Source organism: Macrotis lagotis, chromosome 2 (assembly GCF_037893015.1).
Source record: "Macrotis lagotis isolate mMagLag1 chromosome 2, bilby.v1.9.chrom.fasta, whole genome shotgun sequence".
Lineage (NCBI taxonomy): Eukaryota > Metazoa > Chordata > Mammalia > Peramelemorphia > Peramelidae > Macrotis > Macrotis lagotis.
This window is the reverse complement of record NC_133659.1, coordinates 111,608,001-111,629,384: the sequence shown is the minus strand read 5'-3', so window position 1 is coordinate 111,629,384 and position 21,384 is coordinate 111,608,001. Positions and strand designations below refer to the sequence as shown.

Below are 21,384 nucleotides of genomic sequence, written 5' to 3'. Positions count from 1 at the left end.
AAAAAGAATAATTTCAGACAGAAAAACCTAGTGTTTGGTTTGGGAAGAGAAATTTGGAGGAAGTTCTTATAATTTAATTGGAAAAGAGAATTTCTGGGGAAGGGAAGATAGAAAAACTGAATAGTATATAGAAGAAGAAAAAAGCACTGAAGAAATATTTCCTCAGAAAGCATCACATTGATCTGTAGAATAATGGGATTTTAGAGAAGTGGAAGAGGCATTAGAGATCTTTTATTCAGATGCTTTCAGAATAATGGAGGACCAGAGTGAGGTGACTTGTCCAAGATCACATAGCTAGTTTATGGAACAGCCAGGACTAGAATCCAAGTCTCCTGACTTGCAATCTAATACTAGTTCCACTTATTTGGTTACATTTTCATGATTAAATAAGAGCAATTTAAATAGGTCTTATGTAGTGAACAAATTATTGCCCATATCATTTGAGTTTGACAATCATTTACTCAGCTCCTAGTATGTGTAAAAAGACACTATGAGGGCAGTGTGGAAGCTATAGAAATAATTAAGCTATGATCCCTGCATTTAAAGAATTTTACAGGAAAAAATAATAGAAAATGAAAATATTGAAATTATGCCAAAATCATCTGAACTATGGGCACTCTTCCTTTATAGGATATATATATATATATATGTATGTATGTATACATAAATAATACACATATCAATACAAGTTCACAGAATCTCATAATTAGAAAGGGTCTCAAAGACCTCTGGTTCAGGGGTTCTTAACGATTTTGGGGTCATGTCCCTCTGGTGATCTAGTGAAACCTTCGACCCCCTTTTCATAATATTTTTAATACAAAAAACAAAATGCACAGGATTACAAAGAAAGCCTATTAAATTGAAATGTTATAAAATATTTTTGTAAGCTAATTAAACCCCAATAATACTACTCTGATCCAAACCCATACTTTCTGATTTTTCTCCATAACATCCCTGAAAAATTGCCATTCAACCCATGTCTGAATCACCCTCCAACCCTTTCATAAACCTACTGCATTGCATTCTTCATCTTGAAACTTCTCTGTTTGGTTCCCTAGGCCCATACTGTAGCCCTAGCTTGGGACAGGATAGTTTTGTAGTGTTAGCTATCTTCCCCCTAAGTGGAGGATTGGTATGCGGTCCTGATCAGGGAAAAAATATTTCCCAAACTAATTAAGGGGAGTAATCTGAGAGGAGAAACTGGGAATGCCCAAAATGAGCAGCCTCCCCTCCCTCCAGTTTGTGCCCTTTTGTCTCACGTCTTCCCTTGTGTAAGTGAAAAATAATAAGGAGTTTTGCTTTCAGATCATGGGCTGGTCTGCTTCAGATCCTAACCCCCCCCCCAAAAAAAGTTATTGCAACAGACTGGCTCTGGCTTTAACTAATTATTCAATTGATTTAAAATAAACAAGCAAGCAAACAAAAAATTCTCAAGCAAGATAAAGACAAGCAGAGATTCCTTGAACAATGCACTTGAAGCATTAAACTATCAATGACTACTCTGAATTTGGTCACTCAACTAGTTCCAAATTTATGTCACTATTATCATCTATCTTATCTCCTCTTTGGCTTTTTCACCATGAGTATCATTCCTTTGATTGTGAATCTAGCAATGAAGACAAAAGAGAAATGAGATTAAAGAAGTCTCTTGTTGAAGTCATTCTGATCCTTCATGATCATTAGTTTCTTTTCTGGATATTCATTAAACCATCTTCTTAATAATTCATTTGAGCATTTTGCCAAGAAACACTATCCAGCTCAGTAACCTATAGTTTTCAGGCACTACCTCCCATTTCCCTACTTTTTTTTTTGAAAACTAGAATATCATTTATTCTTCTATTAATTCAGGACCTCTTTTTATTTTCTATGGCCTTTTATTGATAATACTCTGGAATCTTTCCTGCTTATGCCACTATCCATCTTACTGCTACCCTCCAAGACAGGCCACCAGAGAGAATGACCCCTGGAAAGAGGCAAGCCCCAAAGTTCTGGGCTCTTAAGATTTCTTTTCCACCCTCCCCATTTTTACCTCATGCTCTAGTCAAGAACCAATATAATTGCCCTCTGGAAAGTGTTCTTCAATGGACTTCTCTATTGTTCCAGTCACCATTCCTATGACTCACCAGCCCAAAACACCTTTCTCTGGTTATCATTCCCCCAAAAGTTTTATCTCCAAATAGAGAATCTGCACCTGGAAGGTAGAGGGAGCTTGGCTTTTGTTATTTGTATTTCCATTAATTTAAAATGGGGATTAGCATATAATCAACGGGCTTTCCTTCTGGTCTGTCAACCTGCCTGCCTTCCTTCCTTCATCACTAAGAGTGGCCCTATAAATATCCACATCGATCCTATGAGATTGGAAGATGCCTTAAGGATTCATTCGTTTAATCAGTGAACCCTTATTAAGTGCCTAATATGTGGAACATATTGTATACAGCTTTTATTCTCATTTTAGACAAAGATCCCAAGACCTTAATTGATTTGCCTATAGTTCATGCTAAAAAGCTGTAGTGTGGAGAAACTCTTCATCTAGTGAATCCATTAGTCCTCTCTCAACATATTGTTATAAAATAAAAATAAAAACCCTAGAATTATAAAAGAAACCAATTCTATTGTATATACATATATATATATACTATTTATGTATAATATATACATGTTACATACATACTTCCAAGAACCCTTATGTCTAGCTCATGTAATCTAATTCTTCACCTGAATACAACAGGACCCCCTGAATTATTGTTGCTAGATTTTAAAAGTAATATCTGAGACAAGTTAAAAAAAGTTTTCAATGAATCGGACCACAGAAGTTATGCCTTCTTAAAGAAGTACAATTTCCAGAGATAGTATATCTTCTAGATATTAAAAAAAAGTTGACTATTATCACCTAGGCTATACTGAGGCAATGACTGGGTAAAAAAAATCTCATTTATTTCTATAACTAATTGGTATCCCACTTTCTAGAAATAGTAGTTGCATGAAGTATAAGCATCATAGAAAAGGGTTTAGAAGAAAAAAAGACTAAGTCACATATGTTTGGAGTTCTTAGAACCTGGGGTCCACAGACTCTTTTCAGGAGTGAATAGATAGATTTCAGGAGAGGCTATGAATTTGGATGGGGGAAGGAAATTGTATATGTTTGCATGTATGGATTTATGCATATACACATACCATATATAACTGAATATTACATCCTTTGTAATTCTATGTACTTTCTTTTATGCACTTAAAAGGAAGTTTCCCAAGACCTTGTTTCATTTGACCCTCAATGCTTTTTAGTGTCAAAAGACTAAGAGTTTCCAGTTAGTGGGTATGGTAAATTTTTGCTAGTCTGCAAAGATAACAAAATTCTTTCTTTAAAACTATAATTTTTAAAAAATCTGACATCTAATTCCCTCCTTTTTTCTGGTTTTCATTTCCTACATCCCAAGAGCATATCCTCAAAGCTCTGGAGGGAATGGCAATTCTCAATTAATGGTAGAAAAATTTAAATACTTTACTATTCCAAAGTCTAGTTTGGATTAGGGAAAAAATGGCCTAGCCCCAGTGATCCAAATAGGATAGGATGAAAACTCACTGCTTTTCATGGTCTAATTTACTCTTGAAAATTTATATGTATGCTTAATTTTTGTAAACAATTCTATTTTAATTATATGAATACTCATAACTTAAAGGAACCTTGCAGTGAATAGTTTTTTTGGTAATGAATATAATTCCTTTTTTCATGAATTTGGATTGCTATATAACAAATTTTCTTAAGAATAGGTTACATCTGTCTTCTCATCCTTATAGTTGGGCTACATTTACAAAGTCACAATTATTCCAGGAACACTGATTTGGTCTATCTTATTTATTAACAGGGTCAAACCTGGGGAGGGTATTTTGACCAATTTGACCAATGTATCCACATTGTTGCTCAAATCCTGATGGGTTAGCAGACATTCAGCTCCAAATTTGAATTAAGTCCCTACGTAATTATGTGTTGGTTGTATTGTCTGCTGAATACAGTTGGCAAATATTCCATCTGTAGAGTACTTAAAAATAAAGGAGTCTTGGGGTGGCTAGGTAGCACAGTGGATAGAGCATTGGCCCTGGAGTCAGGGGTACCTGAGTTCAAATTTGACCTCAGATACTTAATAATTACCTAGCTGTGTGGCCTTGGGCAAGTCACTTAACTCCATTTGCCTTGCAAAAAAAACCTAAAAAAAAAAAGAAAACAAAACAAAAAAGTAAAGGAGTCTTAGGTATTGATTAGTCTAGCTCATCATAGAGGCTAACTCAGTGAAGAGTCAGTGTTCATCCCCAAACAAAACTTGAAAAAAATTACCTATGTTTGAGTTAATGACAGTTAGCTTTCCTTTGTTTCTCAAAACCCAGGATTATATTTATCCTGGCCATTAAAATCTAAGAAATACTTAAAACCCATAGCAATTTTGGATCTTGATAGACTGGCTAACATAGCACTGAATGGTGTTTTTGTTTTTGCTGTTCTTAGACTTAATCCAAGATCCTTATTGCCACCATCAATTCCCCAAGAAAATCAAAAGGAGGGCTCTTCACAAATATAAAAAATGGCAAAAATAAAATAAAACATATTCTTACTTTGCTTCTTTTTAACCACAGTACAAAACAATGGAATTGTTTTCTAATAATGAATCTTCAGATCTCCACTTTTTTTTTCTTGAATTTTAAGACAAATGATGGTTCTTCACTATTTTTCTTCCTCTTTATGAACTCATCCGTGTGCAGCGTTTTATAGAAAATGAGACATGTTAGTACAGTTCCAGGTGGCATTTCAGAGGGCTCTCTCTACTGACCTTTTGATTAAACCTCTCCACAAGGGTATGCTTTATAGTTGGGGTACGTCTGCACTAGTCTGTGAAGATTGCCCAACTTCTCTCTTCTTTTCAGTGGTGTCTGCAGAGGAAGACAACATATCTTACAATCTATCTTCAGGACTGAACTGAGATCCTGGGAAGGAGGGAGTAGCTGCAGACCCCACATCTGGTGCTTGGATTCAGTTGCTCCTCTGTAATGACTTGGTTAGAGACAGAAATGACTTGGTAGTCTATGCTATCACACTCCTGGGCTACTCACCACCTTAGGCTGCTTCTAATTCTCACATACTAATATCATTGCTTGTCCCCATTTCTTAGGAATCTTGAATAAATGTGGCTTCTCTTTATCAAAGAGCTACCAACTTATTTCATGGACAAAGGCAGATGGCTCTGAATGCTATAAATGATCTTTTTTTTTCAGACTCAGAATTGCCTTTTAGAATTATAGAACCTCAGAGGACATCCAGTCCAATCTTTACCTAAATCATAATTCCTCCTATAACCTGAGTGGTCATCTGCTAAGAGGTAATCTTGCTTTCCAAGGCAACTCATTTTATTTTTGGCCTGCTTTGATTAGGAAGTTTCTCCTTACGTCCAGCCCAAATAGTCTATTAATTAACACATTACTTAATAACTTCCATTGCTCCTAGCTCTGCCAAACAGAACAAGTTTCCTCTTCCCCATGACAACCTTTCAAATATCTAAAACATCCACCATTTCCCTCCTAATTTGTTCCCTGTTCCATGACAAACCTCTCTGACTGCCTTCAAATAATTTACATATGGCATGCTCTTGAGGCCCCTTACTAAACTGATTAAACTGATTGCTCTCCTATGCTTGCCCTGCAATTTGCCAACATCCTTCCGAGAATGTGGAATGTAAACAGAAGATGATAATACAGATGTGGTCTGTCTGACCAATACAGAGTATGGTGGGATTAACACCTCCCCTGAACAGGAGGATATCATACCTGCTAATGGGTGGAAGATTATATTAGCTTTTTGGGTTGACACATCACGTTGTTTGGACACATTGACCTTGAATTCCATGAAAACCCTAAGGATCCTTTTCATGTGAACTGTTGTTCAGACAAATTACTTAAACTGGATTAACTGCAAAAAAAAGGTTATGGATAGTGACAGAGGGCTGTTTATCTTCAAGAAGATGGACTTCATGGAAATGGTGTGCAAATGATGCTAGACTAGTTTGTGCAATTCTTAGTTTAGTCATCGCTCAGTCTGTCACAGACACTGAAGTGATATGCAGAAACAGGAAATTACAGACTATTTTAAACAGCATGTTTTATTAAACTTACTTGCTGATGCATTCTATGGTAGGATGCTAGGTTTCAAGTGTTCATCACCTACATCTCTGCAAAAGCTTTTCTCTAAGTACAATCATCTGCCTAATATATGGCATGTATACTAGGATGGAAAAATCTCTACTGTGGTTACTATTTCACCCCAGGTCATGTAGCTATTTTACATAAAAAGAATAATTTATAGCTCTACTGAAGGGAATACACCTTACTGGAAGAAGTCTCTCATGCACTGTATAATCCTAGGAAAGCAATAGAAATGCCTCACAGAGACTTTAAAGTTCCCGAAAGTCTTTATTCTGAATCCCAAGTCAAAACAAAGCAATCTTAAAAGGAATACCAGTTAAGTGTACTTAGAAATAGCCTCATCACCTTATTTTCCATTTCAAACTATATATCTTTCATCAAACCAATACTTCTACCCCCCCCCCCCTTGGATAGTTTTGTAGCTTTAGACATTTATGATCACTTTTGTCCTGAATCTTTGTTTTTTTTTCAAGGCCTGTTAAAGCTAGAAAATATAGGATATAACAATGAGCTAATTTTAAAATAAGGGAACAGGAATGAGAACAATTTAACAAGATGGGAGGAGATAAGTTGAAAAGTAATCAACATTAACAGAAAGGGGAAAGTGGGTATTTTTAATCTAACTCAAATTTGGTTTCAAGGCTACATTTTTGTTAGGAAGGGATTAAGACTCTGGTTTCATCGTAAAAAAAATTCTTAACACTATCTTTTAAATTTACTCTAAGGGGGATACCAGACAAAAGACTCTTCTTCTGTGCTTGGTTCTTGCTACAAATATCAACATTTCAAAAGATGTACAATTTCATTGGTCAGTCCAGTGACACAAACAATGACAACTACCCACATTTATAGATATTCTTCATCAGGTCACGTTACCACTTCTGCTTCCATTTACCCCATTTTTAGTGGCAGACTTTCAAATGAATCTACTGCATGGCTTGGATTCACAAAGGTTTTCCAGCTTAGAACAATCTATCAATACTTGTACTCAATGGACTAACTACTTTGGAGAACTAAAGCCAAACGATGATGATGTAAGCAAGCATCATAGGGACTTTACTGGAGACCATAATAGAATTATTAAAAAAATAAAACCATTCCTTGAAACAAAAAAAAATGCTACGTTCTAACAATAGACTCATACATTGATCTTACTTTACATAACTGATGTGCTCCTCAAAAGTTGCATGCAATAAGACCCTAAATTCCCAGGTCTAAAAAAAAATGCTTTCTGTTCATTTTTGAATGATTATCAATAAGTAAGTGGAACATCAAAGTTTTTCTGCCCTTTTTTTCTCATCCTACCTTTTTCTCATCCTACCATTCATACCTGTTAAGAATCACAGAGAACATAGATTTACAACTGAAAAAGGTTTTAGAGATTATTTAATTCAATCTCCTCTTTTTAGAATGAAGCTGTGGTCCAGAGAAGGCAGGTGACTTACTTTCATCAATTAAAGGAGCCCTTGGGAAAGGGTTTGGGAAAATAATCTGTGATTCCTTTACAATAGGTTTTTAAAAAAAATAAAAGGATGAATTGATTTTTTACTGGGTCACGTATAGCCTATGAAAAGCAACCCGAGTATTGAAAATGACAGTGTTCCTGCATTCTAAAGTATAGGGTCACAAGACTACTCTTAAAGAAAGCAGTTATAGCTGGTTATAGAATGCAAACATGCTGATGCCCAGTTTGAAAATATATGATTCACTTTATATAAAGTTTATTGTAAAGAATGTGGTTCTGGAAAAATCAATAAGCAGGCCTTTTTTTCTTTAATCTTTGGTTAGAAAGGGAAAAAAATCACTTGATTAGCCTTTTTCATATTTAAATTATGTTATTGTTATAAACATGTTACATTTGATAGATCAAGTTTCAACTAACTTTCCCTCTCCTTAACAAATGAATATAAAATTAGGCTTTAATTTATATCTGAATTTTTGATTTTAAAAAATTGGAAAAAATAATATTATTTAAAATGTTAGATATTTAACATTTTCCTAAAGTCCGCATGTTATAATGGAAACAGATATTATGAGAAACTTAAGGTTTCATATATTTTTTTAATGGATAAGATTTTTCAAACCAACAAAACTTACTTGAAAATGCCAGAAGTCTGCCAGATAAGTTATTTAAAACACTGTACTACACCTTATATAAAACAAACTTCTTTGGTTACTATCCACTTCTTCTAGGCATTTGTCAGTACTGTGGTGGTGGTGGTGAGAAAGAAAAGGGGGAGAGAAATATATATCCAATACCCATTAAAGATATAAAATCTTAATGAATTTTGGTCATTTTAATAAATATATACCAAGGAAAACCTCACTTTACTACAATAACACGTTGGTATACAGGCATCTAATATCTAACATCAAATGTTTATCAAATATTGAAAGTAAAGAACAGACATTATTAGACTACTCAGCTATAACACAAGAACATGTTTAAAAAAATTGGTCCTTGTGGACAATTGTCCAAATGATGATCCTACTCATACACTGTATGAATGAGACCTATATTTAATATTAATAGCAATAATTTTTTTAAAAAGCTTTTATCTTGGAGAAATTGGGAAGGGTGGAGGAAACAGAACATATTTATTTCAATCATTTGCTATCTAATTCCTGTGAAGTGCTGTTAAGAATGTCCAAGTCAATTCCCAATCTTGTAAATGGAAATATACTTTAACTAGAAGGCCGGTTAGGGGATAGAGAAGAGTAAGAAGGATAGATAATTTGGACACTTGAAAATGTATCTGCTTAAGTTAAGAGATGAAAATGAAGAATTTTGATCAAATCTATTTTAACCACTGTAAAGTCAAGTCCCATTTCTCCAAAATAACTTTTCAGAAACTAAAATCTTTACATTCAAGATAGAACCTTATTGATCGCCACATCATTTATTAAGATTGTGCTTCTTAATTAACAGCAAAAGTCATATATAAAAAAACCACATGCTTTTTTTTATAATCTAAAGGAGTGAAATTATGCGAAACAGATTGAAGTATAAAGCATGCCACTGGTTCATGAACTTCATTATACAAAAAAACATAAACAAACAAACAAAAAAAAAACAACAAACCCCAGCAACAGACTGTTGCCATAGAAATGCACAAGCAGCTAGTGCTGGTTTATAACAGATCTCTCTATTGTTTCCTCAATCCCTTTCTAAAAATGCCAAATCCAAAAGCAACTGGGCATTGAAAAAAGGAAGAATAGAGATGTCGAATAAAAAGTTGAACTCAATATTTCAAATGTAACAGTTTTCGAACAATATTGATCCACCCTGTGTGTTATTTTCTGTTTGTTAAATCCCTGCTGTAACTCTGATTTTTATCCTTAATTTTCACAATGGCAAAAATTAAGATAAAGTAAGGCACCAAAAAACGCCCTGTATGACAACAGACCTCCAAAAACCTCTTTACTCATCACAGGCAAGCTAGAGACTTGCACGTGATTACACTCCATGTCGTTTGTTTTTTATTATGGTTCCATAAACAGGTATGTTTCTTTATGTTTCATCCCAATTTCTTCTTCAGTCACCCAATACTGTTAAATTTCAATATTTAACAGTGTCTATACCAGAGTGTGAAGCCAGCTCACCTAGGTTCACTATATTCAGTCCATTACTCAGAATAAATACTGTTTAGTATAGATGAAGCAGATAACCCTAGCTGGAAATATTTGGATGTGCTTACCAAATAACTAGCTAATCAATTGGCAGACTTGATGACCTTTCTTAGTCAGTCACAGACTCCTTGCAAGGCAAGGGACATATAAAAGGGCTCCTTATCCCCACTCTGATCTACTGGTCTTTTTTCTGTTACAAAACTAAGATATACTTGTAAGCAGTAATTCAACTGTTTTCTCTGTGAAATCTCCATATTTATAAGTAGCTCACTGATGCAGATTGTACAGATGTTTTATGCAATCTGCTCTCCAGGCATTAAAACTACACGACATGTTCATGGCATAATTGTATCAGTTGTACAAAACTATAAAATCCATTCAAAATAAAATTTATGATAGCTAATTGATCATGCTGTGCATGCTTCAAAGTTACAGCAAAAAGATGGCTCATATTTTACTTCCTTTGCTGCAGCACAGTTTATTACTCGGTAAAGATTCCTTTTTCCTTAAGGATTTTTTCCAAGATTCACTTACATTGCTTTTTTCATTACACTCAGTCTCAAAATAATCATAAAATTTGCCTTTACATTCAAGAGCATGGTCGCCTCTCATCGGTTCCCGACTTAGGGTTATACCATCTCTCTCAGTTTCGTTACTTGCTTTCTCATCATTTAATTTGGCCTTTTCCTGAATGCTGGGAGACCTGGCATTAGTAATGAATATTTCATTGGCAGGTATCTGGTCATCACTTCTGTAAAGAGGTGCACTGCTTATGCCGTAATCCACCTGGTGGGAACAGCTTGGCAAAGACATAGGGGTAGAAGAGGAGGAGGAAGAGGAGGGTGAGGCAGAAGAATTTCCCCCATGAGCACTAACAGAGAAAGGTAAATTTAGGTAGTGACCACCACATTCTTGGTAGAAGCAGCAGGCATGAAACTTCTCACAGTCCTCTTTTGTCATCCGGATCCGTTTTCGATAAGGACAGTCTTGGGCCATGAACCACTCCTGCGCAGAGGCCCCACCAAACGAGCAGGCAGAAAAGCACCAGTTATTCTGCATGATAATTTCTCCATGGATCCTTTTCATTAAGTTATTTATAAGCACAGATCTTCGGAGATATACTTCGGGGTCGTCGATAAACTTCAGTTTTTCTAAGGACATGTAAAGGATGTGAGCTCGTTCCTCAAAGATAGAGATGGTCTAAAATCAAACAGGACAAGAAGGGGAGAAGGTTTAGAAGCTGACCAGGCCAAATTTGGACAACCAACCCAATACAATGCCTTCTCTATCTACAGGTATGTAGATTTTGTGGATTTATTTTTACAATCCCCATCCCCACAGAAGGCCTCTGTTCACCCCTCAGCATACAGATTGCCCTGCTCTATAGTGATCCCTCAAGATGACCAAGCAAATTAGCAGCCCATCTCTCTTTTTCCAAATATACCTCAGAAGGGAGGGAAATTTAGGCTTCTTACTGCCCCAGGATTTTATGACTGGGGAAAATTATTAAGATGCAAAGATGCAGCTAATAAGGAAATTTCAAGAGTGTTTCAAATCTAAACTTTCAGGAGGCCTCTTACTCCAAGTCTAGTCAGTTGAGACTAGGAAATTATGGCTTTAAACCTTTCCTTCTTTTTAATCCTTTCTGCCTCATGCTTGCAATTAGACAACAATCAGCTAGGAGGATCTACCACTTGAAGTGGACACTAGGAATTGGGGAGAAATGAAGGAGAAATCAGAGGGCCTATTATTTTATTGAGTGATTTATCAATGGACACCTAAACCTTCTACTATTGAAGATCCAATGTAGCTATAAAAAAGTCATTAAAAAACTGAAAGTTTTTTTAATAATAAGTAAATAAATAATGAATAAATAAATAAAATTGATTAACCTATTCTCACATTTTTATGGGAAAATTCTTTCAGTTATCAAGAAAGGTAAACTTGTAAGTTAGCATGTTAAACCGTGAACTAAGTCAGTCTATGCAAACTAAGGGCTATGAATATATATAGTGATCACATACATATCATATATGTATGCGATGTATCAATGAAACATCTTCATAATGACAAAAAAATCAAAATAATCAGGAGAGAAATTAAATTTACAAATTTCTCTCTATATATCATATCTCTGATGAATTCAGTAGACATTTTAAAAGAAGGAAATCTTTAAATTTCCAGTTTCAAAAGTTCTTTGCTATCCCTTGTTTTCCATCTTTCCACTAAATAAATTCCAACACAGACACACACAGAGAGATCTGCTTCTATGTCCATGGGAGGTTTGGGCACACTTATTCAGGAACACCTGTCCTATATGTTTGGATATAGCACTGATCACAATGGAAGCTACAGGCAGATAAAGAATCAAAATGTCTATTGTGACTGGAAAGTCTGGAGAGTAATCCCAACCTATAGTTAACACTAAAACAATGAAACCATAAGAAAAATTATCATTCCTTAAGATTATTTCATTCTGTTATTTCTAGTGAAAGGAATCCCCACCTCTTTTTTTCTGAAATTACCTCTGAAAATTAAACATCTCCTTGCAAAGTAACAATTAATGTGGCCTAGAACTGAATCATTTTCATTGCTTGGGTGGAACAATTTAATTTCTGGAACGGCATCAAGCAACTCTTCCTAAGTATCTTAAACTCTTAATAAAAATGTCTATTTAAAAAAAAGCATACTTTATGGTTACAGCTGCTGAGTGGTGGGTGAAAATCCTCTTCTTCCACATACTTCCTCTTAAAGTATGTGATCTTGGATGTTGTGATAGGATTTGAAATTCCCCTGTAATGTGATCCTGTGGTAATAAATCAGATATGACAAATGACATGCGGTTTGCCAGAGGTTCTCCAAACAAAACACTTTCCTTTCCTTTCCTACTACAGGATAACTCTGCTCCATATTTGTCTGTACATGTGGTGATTAAAAATAAACATTTGTCATAATAGTAACTATCTCACAGAATCCTAGGCCCTGAGTCTTTTTCTAAGTCAATGTCAGTGAAAATAGTTTGCTGAAGCACAGCCTTGAACACTTGCCTTGATATTTTCAATTGGAAAATTTTCACTCTTTATTTACAGGCAAACAGCAGAATTAGTGGAAAGAATCCAAAAGCTCTGAGTTATAGTAGTTTTATTTTCAAAACACTTAATAAAACCCATGAGCCTATTGAAATGGTAACAGCAGTGTACCCAAGTACATCTCATTGTATCTGTGTACATAGGTTGTTTCTCTTTCCCTCCAGCAACCTCATCTGAGCAGGGCCACAAAGTCTACAGTAAGATAGTAAGGTAACTATTATTTACATAGAATGGTTACCCTTCCTGAAGGGTAACCCTAAGCATGTGGCCCTAAGCATGTAAACAAATCTGTAAGACTGTGTAACTTTGTATTTCAAAAACTTACTTTTCTTACATACAAGGTTCAAATGAGCACAGGTCTATGTATTTTATCCATAAAATAGATTTTGATAAAAATGAATAAGGATATTTTAAAAATGCAACTTCATGAGATCAAATTCTGTACCCTTTTAACTGATTTTAAGATTGTCTTACATTTCATGTTTTACATAATTTATATTTCAGTAATAATTCAAAAAAAATTACTTTATAAGAGCAAGAGAGACAGCTATAAGCAGGAGAAACAAACTGTTATTTTGTGGCATTAAAAAAAATGCTCTAACATTCTTTGTAAAGCCAATCACATGCTCAGCCGAAAAGAAAGAGCTCAGAACTGCTAGCCAAAAGTACCATTTCTTTTTATTCCATTGGATAAAGATTTCATTGTCAAGCCCACCAAGGGCTAATGTAACTCTAAGAAAACCATATGCTTCTATAGAGGGTGAAATTAAAACCAAAATGTTTGCCCCAGGTTTTTTCCAGGTTAGGTTTTTTACATATTAATTAAAAAAAAAAACCCAACAACAGAACCAGATGCAAGACCTATACAAGCCATACTAGTCCATGGTGATAGAGTTACACTACATCCAGTTCTTTCCCAGTAAAGTCAACATATAGCCCTTCAGGAGCATCCCAGTAGCATCCATTCTGGCCATCCAAAAGGAAGCCCCAGAGGCACCCGGTTGGAGCTTGCCCCCCTCAGCCCCTAGTCTGGCTTCAGAATGAAGCAGGTGAAAGGGAGGGACAGTACCTGCCAGAGAGTGGCAAGCCCCCCTGTCCCCCGGTGGGGGAGCCTGGAGAGGACTTGAGGGGCTGGAGGGGCTGTAGCAGTCGGATTCCCATAGTGTCTGGTACTCTGCAATTTCGGCAGCTCCTTCCGAAACAATAGGATCACAGAATCTATTCATGGACAGAACCAGAGTCATCTCTGACAACCTTAAATCTGGAAAAAGAAAAATAACCTTAATCAAAATCAAACTAGAGGCTCGTGGTGGCATTATCTTTCATTCCTTTGCTTTAATCTCTAGACTTTCCTTCAGTTTCTTAAATATTTTCTATTTCCAAAAGAAAAGGGTAAGAGCCCAGAGCTAAACTCTCTTGGCAAGCTTTTCTTTAGTTCAGCCCCTCGTTCAGCAATCTGCATTTCATGGGCGGATCTTTAAAACCCCATTTCTTATTGTTCTCCAGATTCCCTTCAAGCCCTCTCAGAGAGCTGCCTGGCCTCCTTCACACATTTTCCTCAGGACCTTCCCACAGAAAACTCACTACTGAGAAGCCAAAAGCCTGCATTTTCCTTCTATTAATAATGGAAAATCAATTTTCAAGACAGTCCCTAGAGGTTTTCCTTTAATGAAATCCGTTAATCAATCATCAAAGAAAAAAAAAAGCAAGCCCCCTAGTACGATACCAACTGATGCTCACAGGTCTACAAATCAGTTCAGTTGTTTTCCACTCTCCTCGAATTTCCAGAAATGCTGCTTCCTCTATAACATCGTGGGGTGCCCCCCTCCCTTTTCTTATCCAAAAATGAAGCAGACAGAGACACTTGGTAGTTGTTTCCACTAGCCCTGATCGGACTGAACTGGATCTGCCTCCAGTCAAAACACTGTGAGATTAAGACAGAAAATTGGCTCCAGTTTCAAGCCGTGAGTTGCAATCCCATAGGAGCCAAGCACAACATCAACTGAGCAGGCAGAATATTAAACAGGAGCCAGGGCTTCAGGGCCAGAGGCAGCCCACGACTTCTCACATTGCAAAACCTAGACACAAGAAGAAAACTTTCCGAAGAGACTTCTACAGGGCCAGTGGCTTTTTCTCTAGCTCATTCCTTTAGTACAGAAATAAATGCAGTCAGGACAGGGAGTCTGGGTTCCTACATATCCCTGTAGGTTATCCCCAACCTCTCTCCTCCTTAATCCAAAAAGTCCCTACTATTTCCCTAAGGAGAAGGCCATAGCAAACCACTCAAGTATCTTTTCCAAAAAAACTCCATGGACAGTACTGGCATGGTATGGTCCAAAGGGTCAAAAAGAGTCAGACATGAGTGAACAACAATGATCTCCCCAAGGAGAAATTTCTCTGCTTAATTCTTGAATAGGTTTGGGGGAGGGAGGATCTTGGCTTAAAATTAAAATTTTTTTTAAAGTTTCCACAGTAAAACTGTGAATGATATTGGCTTGCTCAGTGCACCAAAATAAGGTATAGCTAAGTCCCAATTAGGGCAAATCAGGAATCTCCTCAAATGGCTTCATTATTCAAATTTGCACTAAATATTTCCATCAGGCTGGAACCAGTTCCCTTATTTCACATAATTTTATATCTTTGCATAGGGCAAACTTTGAGAGACATTTATCCACTTTATGAATATAAATATAGGTATACAATTGGCACTAATCGGGACTTCACACCATCTTGTCTCAGGTAGGATATCAACTGCTTGATTTCAGAGAAGACAAAGCTTCTTCCATCCCAGGACCTAGTTTAAAGGATTGTCAAAGAGAATGATGACAAGCTTACATTCTTTTTAACACTGACTGTCTTTCACAACTTTCAAATAGAAAGGAGAGGTCCAATTTATGCTTTCCTCTTCAAATGTGCAAACTGGAATTCTCTTAGGAAAGGAAGAGATCTACAGAAGGATGACTGTCTGATTAAATATTCTCACATATCTGAATGTTCTCTAGAGGTCCTATTTAAGATAAAGAAAATGCAATCAAAAGAAATAGAACAACTAAAATGATATTGGTTTTTGAACCTCAAAGCACTTGACCCACACTGCTGTTAACTCCACACCTTGCTATTATTTCTCAGACTCAATTAATTCTGGAGATAAAGCAAAGCTAAGAGGTCAAGGCAGCTTCCTCGAGGTAATTTCAGTCCTGAGTTTGGCTTTGAGATCATTCATGTTTCTAAAGGAGTCATTTAGAATGATCAAGGAACCTCACTGACAAATCCTGCAGCATTTACTCTTAAGAAGTTGAAGCAATGCTTTAAAAGAAAGAGGTTGTGGCACATGCCATCTCTCTTGCTTACAGTCATCACCCAAAAAATTTGGCCTGAAGAGATTGAACAAAGGAAGTCATCCTGTCTTCCCTTCCAACTCAGCACCCTGTGGTCAAATCTCAAATGACAAGTTCCCTGGGTGACATTCATATATATACCTAAGTCTATCTATTCTACTAGACAGCTAGATGCGGACTGCTAGGACCAACGAGTTCATAGTTTTTCACCTGTCAGCAGATTTCCCTCCCTCTCTGACTGGAGCAATGTTTTCCATAATATTTATCTTTCCATTTGATTCAAACAATCAGGTCCACACAGACTTGCTTGCATAATACATACAACTAGAGACAAGTCATAACTTCCAATTTTCAACACATTATAGCAGTTATTTTATTAAAATGAGCCTATGCTTATACCTAAAAAAAAGGAAGCAAATGATCTCTAGGTATTTCTATACGACAGCATTGTATTTCTGTCACTTTGAATTTTAATTTGACTAGAGTTTGTTAGTGTATATATATTTTTTAGGTTTTTTTTAAACCTTAACAAGTTTTCCATTTTGAATTAGAAATTTAATCACAATCAAGTATACACTGGGGAAACTCAGTACTACAAGTGGTTTTTCACAGCTTCCTGAAAATAGAAAAGAACAAAAATTTGAAGGTTTTTTTTTGGGGGGGGGTGTTGTCGACACGGAGGGAGTGGGAGGAAGCTGTAAGGAGGCTTTTGCAATTACTGAGTCTTTTATGGGTCAATATTTCACTTTTACTATTGAATTAATAAAGTAATGGGTACATTACTGAACTATTATGAAAGACTATTTGCTTATGTCAGCTCCTTGCCGTAAGTATCAATGATTTACACGATTTCATTCAAAATATCTTTGAGTGAGGTAACATTTCCAATGAGATTTATATTTTAATTCTTCCACTGGATTAAGAGGATTAGGCCTCTGCAGATGCTATTACAGAATACAACCATCAAAGTTGGCATTTAAGGCAGGATTCTTTTTAAAGAGAGGAGAATTTGAGGCTTAAAAGGACGTTAAGTGAGTGGAATGACACCTACTGGCATCCTCAGAAAGTTTAGGGTTAGAATGTCAAGCCTTGGCAGCCTCGGTTCCGAGTAGTTCCCATTTTCTGTTTTTCCCCCCCTCTAAAGCCATTATAACGTTAATTGGAGTACATCCACAACCTCACGAGTAATGATACCTAGGAAACTGAGAAAGGGACCTTTAAGCCCGGATTTTAGCAAAATTTTGAAAAAGAGGGGAAATTCAATGAAAAATCTCAGATTTCTTTCCTTGAAAGCAAGGAAATCGTCTTTTAATTCTCTAGGGAGCTTTGCACTCCGGGGCTGCCGCCCCTTCAATGCTGTGACCAAAGCAAAGGAAGGGATGAGGCACCACTTTCGGCCCCAAGCCCCGGGGCCAGGGTCAAGGCCACAGCCAAGGGGCAGCTCGCCCGCAGGTGAACACCCCGGAGCGGGGAACAAAGGGCGAGCTGCCGGCGCGGCCGCCCCCCGAGGCCGGCGCTCCCGCCCCCCGAGGCCGGCGCTCCCCGCCAGCTTCCTTCTAAGGGAAACAAGCACCAAGGTGGGAGGATTCCGAGGCCGTGAGTCAGGGCGGCGCAGGCCCGGCCCGGCCCGGCCCGGCCCGGCCCGGCCCGACCCGCGCGGGGAGGCCCCCGGGCGGGGAGGCCCCCGGGCGGGCGGGGCTGCGCCGGCGCCCGCCTCCCGCAGCGGCCCCCGCGGCCGGCCCCGCGCCCCGCGCCCCGCGCCCCGCGCCCCGCGCTCCGCCAAGTTGCCGGGGCCCCGGGAGGCGGCCGCGGCGGCGGAGGCGTGGACGCCGCGGGCGGCAGCCGGGCCCCGCCGAGGTGAGCTGAGGACAGAGCGGCCGCCGCCTCCCGCCAAGCCCGCGGCCCGGAGGAGGGCGCGGGGCGGGGGCCGGGGGGGCCGCTCAGGGATTTCTTCTTTTTCTGGCAAAAGCGCGCTCTGCCGCCCACGCGCCTCCTCCTCCTCCTCCTCCTCCTCCTCCCGCGGGCGGGGGGCCAGCCTGCAGCCGGGGGAGGGGAGGAAGTGGCGGCGGGAAGGGGCTCCCGCCCCCCGGGGAGCACGAGCCCGCGCTCCTCCCCTCCCCCGGCCGCCCGCCGCGGGAAGGGCCGGCTGGCATTGTGTGGGTGCCCCCACCCCCCGGGGGCAGCGGGCAGCGCCCCCCGGCCCGGGCCGGCTCTTACCGCGGGTCAGCCGGGAGCGGCCCTGGGCGCCGCCGCTCCTCCTCCTCCTCCTGGTCTCGCTTGCCCGCTCCGGAGCCCGGGCGGCTGGGCTGGGCCGGGCTGGGCCGGGCCGGGCTGGGCTGGGCTGGGCTGGGCCCGGTTCGGCTGGGCCCCGGGCCGGAGCGCGAGGTGGGCGGCTGCTGCCCCTGTGAGCCGCCGCCGCCGCCGCCGCCGCCGCTCCAGACACTTATGATAATGAGCGGCGCAGCCGGGCGCGGAGCGTGTGAAACCCGTCCAGCCTGTTTCCCATTTCCCCGCGGGTCTCGGAGGAGCGGGTTTCAGGATGCCCCCAGGGCGAGAGCGCGAGCATGACAGGCGCGCCTTCCTCGCGCCCTCCCTCCTCCTCCTCCTCCTCCTTTACCTCCTCCTCCCGCCGCCGCCGCTCCTCGGCTGCACACGGGGCGCCTTCCCTTCCCCCTCACCCCCACCCCTGCCCGCCCCCTGCCTCCTTCCCTCGCTCCCCCCGCCCCCCACTCCCGCTCCGACTCCCGCCGCCGGGGCCCGGGAACGCGCGGGCCGGGCTCCAGGCCGCCGCGGCCCGCCGACCCCGCGCGCTCCCAGGCTCCCGCCCTCGCCCCGGGGCCCCGGCGTCTCGGGGCCCCGGCGTCGCGGGGGCCCGGCGGGGGCCGTGCGATCCCCTTGCATCCTTCCGAGATGCCCCCCCACTCCCTCCCTTTCGGGGGCAGTTCTGCCGCGGTTTTGCTTTTTTTTAAATCAGTGCCTTTCCCACCCTCTGCAAGACTTTCCTCTCTTGCCACGGCAAAGGGAGATGAGAAACAGATGTCTCGCAGGGCCAGGCAGCCAGAGTTTCCCTCCTCTTTTTCTCTTCCCTTTACCCCCCAGCTGCACATGCACAAAATAGCGTTTGTGGTCCCACTGCACTTGGATCGGCATCTTCTCTCGTGAGGATGAGGGAATAACGGGGGAAAAATCAGAAAAAAGAAAACCTAACCCTAACCCTTAGAATCACCATATTTTTGCAAACTTATTTTACCCTTAAAATAGGCCTAACTGGCGTTTGTTTTTTAAAGCATGAAATCCACAACTTCTGCCAAGGGACTCCCTCCCTAGTCGAGATGGGTCATTTCAGGTGTAATGGAGGCAAACCCTAAGCCTTTTTGCAGGTAGAGAGACACCCTAGCAGAACTGCACCTGCACCAATGTGCTACAAAGACCATAATGTTTGTTTACCGCTACTCTGCCAGATGTGCTAAATATAACGCTTCTTTAAGGCAGTGATCCTCAGCCTGCGAACACCCAGCCTCTTACTGCCTGCCTGGCACCCTAGGAATCAGGGAGATGCTCCTCCGCTGAAAATCAGGGAGGGAAAGAAGGAGATCAAGGACGGGGATTAGCATTTGCAAATTGAACTCTATCTAATTTGCATGTTTATTTCTTAGAATTGTAATTAAATTTGTGTAATAAATGTTTTCCATTTCATTTATAGACTTAAAATTTGGGTGACTGACGTGTTGTTAAGTGAATTTATTTTTTTAATGCACACATAGTTTATTCAATAAGACTGCAAGCATTATAAATGTTAAACGTAATTAAAACTAATTTGTTTTGAAGACTTTTGTTGAACTTCCGTACTTTAAAGAATCTCAGTGGTTTTTAAGTGCATTAGAAAGCTGAGAGGAGGGAAATTATGCTGAAAAGAGAACAACTCAACAAACTATTTCAGGAGCTAGACTTCATTTTTCCAAATGGTGTTCCAGGGCTGCCTGTCGAAAACCTTGAATTGGGCACCCAACTTGCATACACTCAAGGCCATATTAAATTGCATTGGCACATGCACGATTTAGGCCATTATGATGGTAATTTGAGAACGGCAATGATGCCATATTGTGCTATCAATGGGAGTTCCATGCCCAGATTAAGGGGAGGCTATAATTTTCAATGGGGGGTGGGGGTGGGTCGAGGGTGGGTGAGGAGTGGGAAGAAAGGGCATTTAAAGCAGTGTTAGTACTTGCCTATCTAAATCAGTATCTAAAACTAGAGAGTGCCTAACTCAAATAAAGACTAAATGTGAGGGCTTGAAGGCATGGCTTATTATTGTTTTTATCTCCCTGTATTAAAGTTTTATAGCATTTAAAGGACCGTGGGGAAAACCCTACACACACTTGGCTGTATTGAAATACATAAAACGAAAAGGAGCAAATTAAGCATAAAATTGAGAAATAACATAAAAATAAGTATCAGCCACGGGTTGCACGCACACCTCTGGAGCTTTGGCTGAGAGGAAGGAGCCTTTCGGGAAGCTGGCATGCTCGGGGGGCGGGGCGGGGAGGGCAGGGCCGAGGGGCTCTGCCGCCGAAATGCTGCAACGGAATGACATCACGACACAAGCATCGCATCATTGTAGGGCACCGCTCTTTCTTGTGGGGCTGGAGCATGAACTTGACCCTGTCCCGTCCTGTTCAGATCCGTCCGCATGCTTTTGCTGTCAGCTCTCCCGGCCCCACTCGTAATCTCAAGCTGAATTCCCTTTCTGAAACTCGATGCCCAAACGCTGACAGCCCGGGACGTGTGTCTGCATGCACTAAAAGGCAATAAAACGTCCACTGAGGAAGAATCGCCCTTTCTAATGATGAGGTGGCTACACGGAGGTGACCGCAACACTGTGGCTAGTCATGAAACATTCACAGTGAAGTGAGTGTCCTTTGTGAAGGGAACAAGGTTCCCTCTTTGAGTTGCTGTGGTTTTGAAGTAACTCTCCTGTGGTTTGACAGGCTGACCCTCCTCACTTCCACTTTTTCCCCTAGCTTTCTTCAAGTCTCCACTCAAATCTCACTTGTTTTTGCTTTTTTTTTTTTTTTTGCTTGCTTGTTTGTTTTTCAGGAGGCCTTCCTCGGTCTCCCCAGCTGCTCCTGCCTTTCAGTCTC

At 40.2% G+C, this 21,384-nt stretch overlaps 1 protein-coding gene across 2 annotated transcripts; it reads right to left on the bottom strand.

Moving 5' to 3' along the window:
* Positions 1-885: 885 nt before the first annotated feature.
* SERTAD4 (SERTA domain containing 4) lies at positions 886-18,557 on the bottom strand. Of its 2 annotated transcripts, none has more exons than XM_074222591.1 (4): positions 18,461-18,557; positions 13,975-14,166; positions 12,507-12,622; positions 886-11,016 (listed from the first exon to the last, which is right to left on the bottom strand). In XM_074222591.1, the coding sequence occupies exons 2-4, from the start codon at positions 14,147-14,149 to the stop codon at positions 10,264-10,266; spliced, it is 1,044 nt and encodes a 347-aa protein (XP_074078692.1). In that variant the 5' UTR covers positions 14,150-14,166; positions 18,461-18,557; the 3' UTR covers positions 886-10,263. The 2 variants fall into 2 exon arrangements, with proteins under 2 accessions (XP_074078692.1, XP_074078691.1); XM_074222590.1 differs by lacking the exon at positions 18,461-18,557 and adding an exon at positions 14,646-17,662.
* Positions 18,558-21,384: the final 2,827 nt, after the last annotated feature.

Coding starts and splice junctions, on each gene's coding strand:
- SERTAD4 (XM_074222591.1), bottom strand. CDS start 14,149: ATGACTCTGGTTCTGTCCATGAATAGATTCTGTGATCCTATTGTTTCG. Junction 12,623..13,974: donor GGCTTGCCACTCTCTGGCAG/GTACTGTCCCTC, acceptor TTATTACCACAG/GATCACATTACAGGGGAATT. Junction 11,017..12,506: donor TCAGCAGCTGTAACCATAAA/GTATGCTTTTTT, acceptor GTTTGATTTTAG/ACCATCTCTATCTTTGAGGA.